The sequence below is a fragment of the Malus domestica genome, chromosome 12 (assembly GCF_042453785.1).
Source record: "Malus domestica chromosome 12, GDT2T_hap1".
Lineage (NCBI taxonomy): Eukaryota > Viridiplantae > Streptophyta > Magnoliopsida > Rosales > Rosaceae > Malus > Malus domestica.
In genome coordinates this window covers 24181803-24191052 of record NC_091672.1, presented here as the reverse complement: position 1 = coordinate 24191052, position 9250 = coordinate 24181803, and the positions used below count along the sequence as shown (strand labels likewise).

Below are 9250 nucleotides of genomic sequence, written 5' to 3'. Positions count from 1 at the left end.
ACCCGCACTGGTGGGACCCCGGCCCCACACCACTCTCAATTAATTAATTCAAAATTGCACATAAAAACAAAACAAGCAGTGTCCTTCTTCCTTTGTAGCCTTATAGGTGAGAGTTCAATACTAAATTAGTTTAAACCATTATTTTTTTAATAATAATTTCTTCTAACACAAAAAAATAATTTAATTGCTAAGAGATGAGAATTCAAACTCGAGATCTTAGATATACGGTCACGTAGTATTACTGTCTAATGATATTTTTCGTCAAATGTAATTGAGAGATCTTAAATCTGACAAGCAAGTTGGATACTAAGAGTAGTTCTACCGTGGGAAAGGTCCCCCCAGGGCTATCCACTATTTAATCCACCTAGTGAACATTAATTACCCTTAATGAACGGTAATTACCTTTTGCATCTCCACCCCTACACTTGAATAATCTTGGCAATAGGTAAATAAAATAATAGTATTTTTTGCAACTTGCTGGGAATTTCCCGTGCACTTTCCACTCCCTCACTTCACTCCATCTCTTTCCACTCATCTTTCTCACTTCTCTCCATTTTTCTGAAGTTACACACTCTCTCTAGAGCTCTAAGAGTTCTCACCCACTTTCCTCTTCAAAAATTAAACAAATCAAACTCCAAAACCATGAAACCTTAATCTCTGGGACTAAAGGATCCTAGCTATACCGTTGCATGCGTCATCGCACCATCACGGTGTAAACCACCATTGAAGCCGAGAGCTTCAAGATATGAAACTCGAACCTAGGTGAGGTTCTCTATGCAAATCTTGTTTCATTATGTCTTAATGTTGCTTGAGACAAGATTTGTGGTGTTTTTCCAGTTCAAAACCAGAGGTTTAACCCCCTGAAATTTCTCTGAAACCTTGCCCAATTTTTGGTCACCTCCTCGGAGCAAACTCAGGCATGTTTATGGGTTCTAGAGCTCTTGCTTGGTTTGAATCCATTTCAGGTACTTAAATGCCTCTTTGCATGTGAAAATTAGTTGGAAATTACTAAAGTTTGACATGCATGCATACTTTTTTTCCCTATTTCTAGAATATGGCAAAGAAACCTAGCCCTTGCAGGCGATTTTTCGGCAATAAAAAGGTGGCTGACGTCTGGGCGACGTCAGCCTTGCGTCACATTGCCTTCGGGCTCTCGGGCTGGCAACTTGTGCCAAGCCACTCCCTCGGGCTGGCACACGTTGGGGCAAGTCGCTTGGGCTCTCTAGCCTTGTTCCATCGCCAGTCCACTCCAGTCCACCCAGCAACAGACCACGATGGAACTGCTCTAAGGGGAGGGGCAAGGGCTATGGGCTAAGGACGAAATATAACCCCCAAATGGAAACTATTATTGAAACTACCCTACTTATTATTATTGGATGGGTTTAAACTGAAAATTTTTCTATCCACCACGCATATTTTGAAATATAAACTCATCCAAATGTGATAAATACGGTGGTGAGCAAAACTATTCTTTTCTAGCTCATGCTAGTTTTGTCCCATTAAAAATTAACTTTTATCATTTATTGCTAAATAACATTTTAGCCTAAGCTAATTTGCATCCCCATTATTTTTTAAATACATCTTTAATTAAAAAAGTTGAAGCATTGCAACAAACAAATAATTAAGGCCAAATAATAATTGTTAAAATTTAATCTGCAAAAGCGGCGAAAGAAAGCAGCAAGCACTCAACATTTTCCTGGTATTTAAAAAAAATGAATTTTCTAATATAACTATCACCGCCGATAAATAAAATAAAAAAACAAAAACAAAACAAAAAAACAGAGGGAATATGTCCTCTGCTCTCAGCTTCCATATAAATACGGACGCAGGTCTCGCTTGTCCCGAATACAAACAGAGTGCACTATCTCTGTTCTCTCTCTCTCCCCCCTGCTCAGCTCTCAGTAGGGTTTGTTTTCTCTCTCTAAAACTCACACAATCCAATCGAACCGACATTTTCTCTCTCCTGATTCCCTTTCCTCAGCAGCGGAAGCGGAGCGAGTGGCCGAGAGAAATGGAGTCGTCCGCGATACATTTGGCCATGGCGGCTCTGGTTGGAGCTTCGCTGGTGGCCGTGTCGGCCTACTACATGCACCGCAAAACCCTAACTCAGTTATTGGAGTTCGCCAAGACGGTGGAGAGGGAGAGGGAGGGGGACTCCGACGGCGGCGGCGACTCGCCGCAGCGCATGAAGAAGCGTAGGAGCCACGCGCGGCGCAAGGGCAGCGGCTATTACCGGCGGAACTCGGCGTCTTTGCCGGACGTGACGGCAATTTCCGGAGGGATTGACGGCGATGATCATAGGCGCAACGGCTGCCTTCCCGTCGACGGTATTCCGGATGGGTTGCCGAGGCTGCACACTCTCCCGGAAGGTATGGCTCAGCTGAACTTGTCACCACAGTAATCAATTTCGCTTTAATTTCTGACTTTCAATTTGATGCGTATAGCATTACGTCGTGGTTTTTGGACTGGCTTCATCACTTAGACTTGTGATATGGTTTTCATTAGATTATCAATGCCTTAATTACTCCTTCTAAATTACTATGTATTGGTATTTTGTAATATAAGTTTGTACTAATTGACATGCTAATAGGTATTGGCATAAATGGTGTATCTTTATGTTGAGAACCGTAGGAAGGACACTCATTTACTTTCATTTCTTGAGCCTAACCAATGAACAATACTTTGTGTTTTTTCGGTCTGAGAACTTAGTTGTTGGAAGCCACCGCCGGTTTAGGTATGTTGTGGCTACTGTGATTCATGAAGTTACTTGATTGTTCCATGAAGAAAGAAACAAAGAAAAGAAATTGATAGTGTTCTGTGGTGGTGCAAATCTTTAACTGTCGAATAACGACGAGGAAAGATACTTACTTTGCACAACATAGATCGTATACGACAAATTTACTATATACGAAACAAACCCGATGAGACAAATTTTCTATACACGACACAAATGCGAGGAGACAAAATTTTCAAGCATATGTTATCCATGTGCAAACTGGCAAATGGATTTTAAATTTCCTCTTAACACTTAAGTGGCACTATAGGCTGGGACACGGTGGCAAAGAACTTACAATGAGATTAATGCAAGGAACGTGGAGATATTTTCTTTCACAATGTAAATTTGTTTATGCTTGAAATTGTTATCAGGATGGGAAATAATATGAAATTTTTAAATGCCTAGTGTTTCATGAGTTTCCAATTTAACCTCTGATTTGATTTCGCCTTTGAGTAAGATATTAAGGTTACTTTCTGTCATCCTCAAATTGTTGATATGAACAAACCAATGAGATAGGTGCCATTTTTCTGTGCTGTTTAAGTACAGAGTTCTTCTTTTTCAGGGAAATCTACTGAGCTTGCGAATTCAGTTAAGAGAACCGGCAGTCTTATCCGACCACCGTCTCCCAAGTCTCCAGTTGCAAGTGCAAGTGCCTTTGAGAGCGTAGAAGGATCAGATGATGAGGATAACATGACTGACAATTCTAAACTTGGCACTGTGGTGAGTTTATTCAGCTTCTGTGCATTGTCTGTCAGAGGCGGTGCAAACATCCATAATATTACTTGCACTCATGCTGTTGTTGGACTTTAGTTTTGGTCGCACATTATTATCACACAATCCAGCTAAAGTTTATTTATCAGGCAAACTATTTATGTTGATTTCTTTTATTCTTGAAACTTCCATACGGATCTCTGGACTACTTTGACATTACTTACAGGGGCCAGATGGTAAGATCATATATGAAAATTTACCGAATCATGTTAATGCTAACGGAGAGCAAATACCTATAGCTGCTACAAGTATGATTAGGTCCCATAGTGTATCTGGTGATCTGCATGGTGTCCAGCCTGATCCAATTGCAGCTGATATCCTAAGGAAAGAGCCAGAACAAGAGACTTTTGCACGACTTAAAATTACTCCAACGGGTATGATTTCTCTCTTTGCTGGATATACACGTTTTTGGTTGATTTGTTTATTTATTTCATGCATATATTTACAAATATGAGTACCCGTGAAGCGTTTTGGATAGACCTGCTGACTGCTGTATATGGTTAAACATGACTTTTTGCTGAGTAATCATACATACATACATACATACATACATACATACATATATATATATATATCAATACATTAGTTCTATTAAATTTTCAATATCATTTTGAAGAAATATTCATGGTTGTACAATGTTCGTGGTCAAAATCTGAACATTGTTCCTTTCAACTTCCCCAGTTTACCATATTTGTGCTTCCTATTTGTTGGTTTTAATGATTCAATGATGGTGTTTTTGAAGTAGTTTTAAGAAGCTGATTGTAAATAGTAATATTGAAATTGGGGAGTTAGGGTGTCATCTTCATGGTTCTATCTTTATCTATAATTTTTCAGAAGTGCCATCTAGCGATGAAGCAGAGGTCTACGTGGTTCTTCAAGAATGCCTCGAATTGCGAAAAAGATATTTATTCAGTGAGACAGTTGCTCCATGGGAGAAAGAAATTATAACAGACCCAAGTACCCCAAAACCCAACCCAGCACCATTTTTTTATACTTCTGAGGGGAAATCTGATGTGAGTTTGTACTTGTTAATTTAGTAAATAAGCTATAACTCAGGAAACCTGTGTTCTTCTGTTGTCCAATTAACATTCTCCTTTATTTGGCAGCATTATTTCGAAATGCAAGATGGGGTCATTCACGTGTTTCCAAATAAAGATTGTAAGTGGCTGTTTTTGTGCGTAGTTTTTGTGCGTAGTTTTTGTTTGTCATATCTGAGGGACTTTTATTCGTTTGTAGTGTTCTTTTTTATGGGTTTCATATGTAGAGATCTTGATGTGCATTTACCCTCCCTCCTCTTTTGCAGCAAAAGAAGAACTTTTTCCTGTTGCTGATGCAACAACCTTTTTCACTGACCTACATCACATACTCCGAGTTATAGCAGCAGGGAATATCAGAACTTTATGCCATCATCGGCTGAATCTTCTGGAACAAGTAAACAGACTTGTTGATAATTTTTTAATCATTAAGATGCCTTCCAATGCTTTTTTCTACGCAGCAGTAGTAATAGTTGTTTGACAATGTTTTTTTTGTCAATCATTCAGAAATTCAATCTTCACTTAATGCTAAATGCGGATAGGGAGTTTCTGGCTCAGAAAAGTGCTCCTCATCGTGACTTTTATAATGTCAGAAAAGTAGATACACATGTTCATCACTCAGCATGCATGAACCAGAAACATCTGTTGAGGTTTATAAAATCAAAGTTGAGGAAGGAGCCTGATGAGGTAATTTGAAATCATTATGCAGATGTGTTGTCCAGTGGTTATCTCTTTTTTCTTCCATTTATTTCTATCAACTGTGGATAATCATTCCAAACTATCAAGTTTGTAAGGTGCTATGCATATAGTCACTCAACTGTTGGTTGCAATGAGATTTATTGTAATGTTGGTTATGTTCATGGATGATTTTCACTAATACCTCAAGTTCTGTGCTTCTTATCAGGTTGTAATATTTAGAGATGGAACCTATTTGACCTTGAAAGAGGTTTTTGAGAGTTTGGATTTGACTGGGTATTCGTTTGCCTCTTTTAATTAATAAAAAAGATACATTTCTTATCTTATTATCAATCCTTGTTCAGGTATTTGTAATGTATATTTTAAGATGCCGGATGTAATATCTTTTCACATTTGTTTCAACAGGTACGACCTGAATGTTGACCTTCTGGATGTTCATGCTGACAAGAGCACGTTTCATCGTTTCGATAAGTTTAATCTTAAGTACAACCCTTGTGGTCAAAGTAGGCTCCGGGAGATTTTCCTTAAGCAGGATAATCTTATTCAAGGTATAGTTTTTTTGTTTTCTCAACTATTATAAGGTTACTGGGTTATAGTGAAGAATTAGATATCTTAAACCATGGGCTTGAGAAGTCGTTCCTATCCACTTCAAATCAATTTTGATGAAGCTTGGTTTCTTGTCTTTGATCAATATATAAACTGTGGGATTTGATAATCTCTTCTTGAATAGGACGTTTCCTTGCTGAGCTGACAAAGCAAGTGTTTTCTGATCTTGCTGCCAGTAAATATCAGGTGCTTCCTTGCTCTTCTGTTTGCGGATGGGTTTTTATACATGTTCTAGTTTCTATCTTCTCGTCTTAGTTGCTTCTTTTGCAAGTATGCTTGTTAAGATGAGATTAGTTCTCCATATTGTGGTTGAGTTTTTAATTGTGTGATTTCTTGATTCCCCAATCTGTTATATCTAAATTCATTTAACCATAGGGATATGTGGATAAGATTTAGGTTTCAGAGTTATCCTTCCCTTGCCATGTCTGACTATGCAACCAATGGCCACTTGCGTGTCTTTGTTATCTTTCTGTTTTGGGTAGATCAGCCTCGCCTGATGCTCCATTTTTTTTCTGCAGATGGCTGAGTACAGGATATCGATATATGGTAGGAAGCAGAGTGAGTGGGACCAAATGGCTAGTTGGATAGTGAACAATGAATTGTACAGTGAGAATGTTGTTTGGTTGATTCAGGTGAATAAAAAAAATTGCACTTCTCGGTGACATTTGTAATATTCTTGGGATTGTATTGTACTGTTCCACTAAAGCACGTTTTTCAGATAAAATTCATGAATGCTACTTATACGTTTGGTGCTTGTATGTTTCTTCTTCTTTCAGCTGCCCCGGCTGTACAATATATACAAGGAAATGGGAATAGTAACATCATTTCAGAACATTCTTGACAATATCTTTATTCCACTGTTTGAGGTTACTGTAGATCCAGATTCCCATCCACAGTTGCACGTTTTCCTGAAACAGGTTTGCCATCTTGTCAAACTCTTCAATCTTTTCCCTGAAACATCTCTTTCTCTCTCTCGTGTGTGTGTTTCATGTTTTGAAGCATTTATCTATTTCCAAAATAAATGCTTGAGTTAAACATGTTTGAAATTCCAGGTTGTGGGGTTAGATTTGGTGGATGATGAAACCAAACCTGAAAGACGGCCCACGAAACACATGCCAACACCAGCACAATGGACCAATGTATTCAATCCCGCATTTTCATACTACGTGTACTACTGTTATGCTAATCTCTACACATTAAACAAGGTACACATTCTGCAGACAGAGAATTTTATAACTTACTATGTATTCTACTACCTACATTCTATTCCCCATACAAGTTGGATGAACAACTTTGACTAGGGCAGCATTCTTGGGAATCCTCCTTTTCTTTTCTTCTGCCAAAGTTGTCCATCTCGTTCATTTTGGTTGCAAAACCAGGGCTTAGATTCACGAATTTTGGTTGTTAACTTTACATGGCTTGGTTTGCATATTTGTTTACATATTTCGATGTTTCTTTACGATGTTTATTGGTTGCTTATCTCGTAGTCTTCCTAATTGTGATAGTTCATATATGTTTGTTATAAATTGCCATCAAGTGCTGAGCTGTTGGAATTTTGTTTTCAGCTTCGTGAATCTAAGGGCATGACAACAATCAAATTCCGTCCACATTCTGGGGAGGTATTTATTAAAAGATTTATTTTCTATTTGATCACAAGTATTTCATAATGTGAACTCATTTATTCAATATTTTTCAGGCTGGTGACATTGACCACCTTGCTGCAACATTTCTTACCGCAAATAATATTGCACATGGAATCAATTTGAGAAAATCTCCTGTACTTCAATATCTGTATTATTTAGCCCAGGTAAGGAAGAGAAAATACTCTTATTTTATATAAGCGACGTATCATTTGCAATTTTTGATTGGCTGCCATGTGCTGTTTGTCTCATCAGATTGGTCTGGCTATGTCACCCCTGAGCAACAATTCATTGTTTTTGGACTACCATCGGAACCCTTTTCCTATGTTTTTCTTACGGGGTCTTAATGTTTCTCTTTCCACCGATGATCCTCTCCAAATCCACTTAACAAAAGAACCTTTGGTGGAAGAATATAGTATAGCTGCTTCTGTGAGCGCTCTCTCTCTACTCTCTACTCTCTACTCTCTCTCTCTCTCTCTCTCTCTCTCTCTCTCTCTCTCTCTCTCTCTCACTTAAGCTAAAGGAATATAAAGGCCCAAATATTTAGAAGTTCTTCCTTTGCAGGTATGGAAATTGAGCTCATGTGATCTATGTGAAATTGCGCGTAATTCAGTCTACCAATCAGGTTTTTCACATGCACTGAAGGTAAGTTACTGCATTACGGACATACATGATTTGTAGTTCTCACATATTGCAATTGGTTTTCTTTAGTATGTAAACCACATTTATTTAGTTTGTGATAAGTTTTTACTTCTATGATGTCTCTGCAATGGCATATAATATGTCCGATTAGTTCCTCTAGTGTTGAACTTGAGTCAACAAATTTTTTGGTGCAGTCGCACTGGATTGGTAGAGAGTACTACAAGAGAGGACCAGGTGGAAATGATATCCACAAAACAAATGTGCCTCATATCCGGGTGCAATTTCGTGACACGGTGTGGAACTTTCTCTGAGATTTCTTCCAGTCCTAGCTTGTTCTATGCTTCATCTCTCTCTCTCTCTCTCTCTCTCTCTCTCTCTCTCTCTCTCTCACACACACACACACACACACACACACACACACACACACACACACACATTGGAAAATACTGAGGGAACTAAGAAATTTACCAATCACTGTGCTTAACAGATCTGGAGAGAAGAGATGCAACAGGTTTATCTCAGCAAGGTCAATATCCCAAACGAAGTTGACAGGTGAATCCCAAAGGCATATGCAACTTCAAGCCCATCTTGAAGAGTAATCTGATACAGGAGGTAGGACTGTATAGCAATTCTTGTTCGAATAATAGGTAGTTTGGTAGAAAATCTTACTGAAACGTTTTTTTCAGGTGAGGAAGTTGCACTTATGCCCTGTACCTCTGTGAAATTACGATAATCATGGAAACTCAGATTACGGGCACCGGAGAAGCCATGTGCAAACACAAGGAAAACTTTGGTTCCAAAAATGAGGTGGACCTGTATATGCTCGGATCAAAAATGCAACCAGTGAGTAAACGCCACTATATGGCCTTTAAGTCAAATAAGAAGTGGTTTTTGTACCCAAGTTAATTAGGGTTAGTTAATAATTAGCCTCAATGTAACCTTAATACCCTACTGTCGCAGTTAGTTTTATGTAAAACTATGTAAGATGTCACCATATAATTATAAGGACCTATCTATAGCAAGAGGAATGAAACTCGCTTTGTTTCGAGTTTTCGCTCGTTTTTTCACTGTACCGCATGAAATGG

General features: G+C 38.5%; 1 protein-coding gene across 2 annotated transcripts; it reads left to right on the top strand.

Moving 5' to 3' along the window:
* Positions 1-1777: 1777 nt before the first annotated feature.
* Positions 1778-9213, top strand: LOC103430423 (AMP deaminase-like). Of its 2 annotated transcripts, none has more exons than XM_070809472.1 (20): positions 1778-2369; positions 3339-3496; positions 3714-3921; positions 4382-4560; positions 4654-4705; positions 4851-4978; positions 5089-5268; positions 5486-5553; positions 5683-5825; positions 6008-6069; positions 6402-6515; positions 6660-6800; positions 6936-7088; positions 7449-7502; positions 7580-7690; positions 7779-7952; positions 8088-8168; positions 8360-8458; positions 8653-8717; positions 8852-9213. In XM_070809472.1, the coding sequence occupies exons 1-20, from the start codon at positions 1790-1792 to the stop codon at positions 8853-8855; spliced, it is 2754 nt and encodes a 917-aa protein (XP_070665573.1). In that variant the 5' UTR covers positions 1778-1789; the 3' UTR covers positions 8856-9213. The 2 variants fall into 2 exon arrangements, 1 of the variants encoding a protein (XP_070665573.1); XR_011573874.1 differs by having other exon boundaries at positions 1779-2369; positions 8653-8777.
* Positions 9214-9250: the final 37 nt, after the last annotated feature.

Coding starts and splice junctions, on each gene's coding strand:
- LOC103430423 (XM_070809472.1), top strand. CDS start 1,790: ATGTCCTCTGCTCTCAGCTTCCATATAAATACGGACGCAGGTCTCGCT. Junction 6,801..6,935: donor TGCACGTTTTCCTGAAACAG/GTTTGCCATCTT, acceptor TTGAAATTCCAG/GTTGTGGGGTTAGATTTGGT. Junction 7,089..7,448: donor ATCTCTACACATTAAACAAG/GTACACATTCTG, acceptor TTTTGTTTTCAG/CTTCGTGAATCTAAGGGCAT.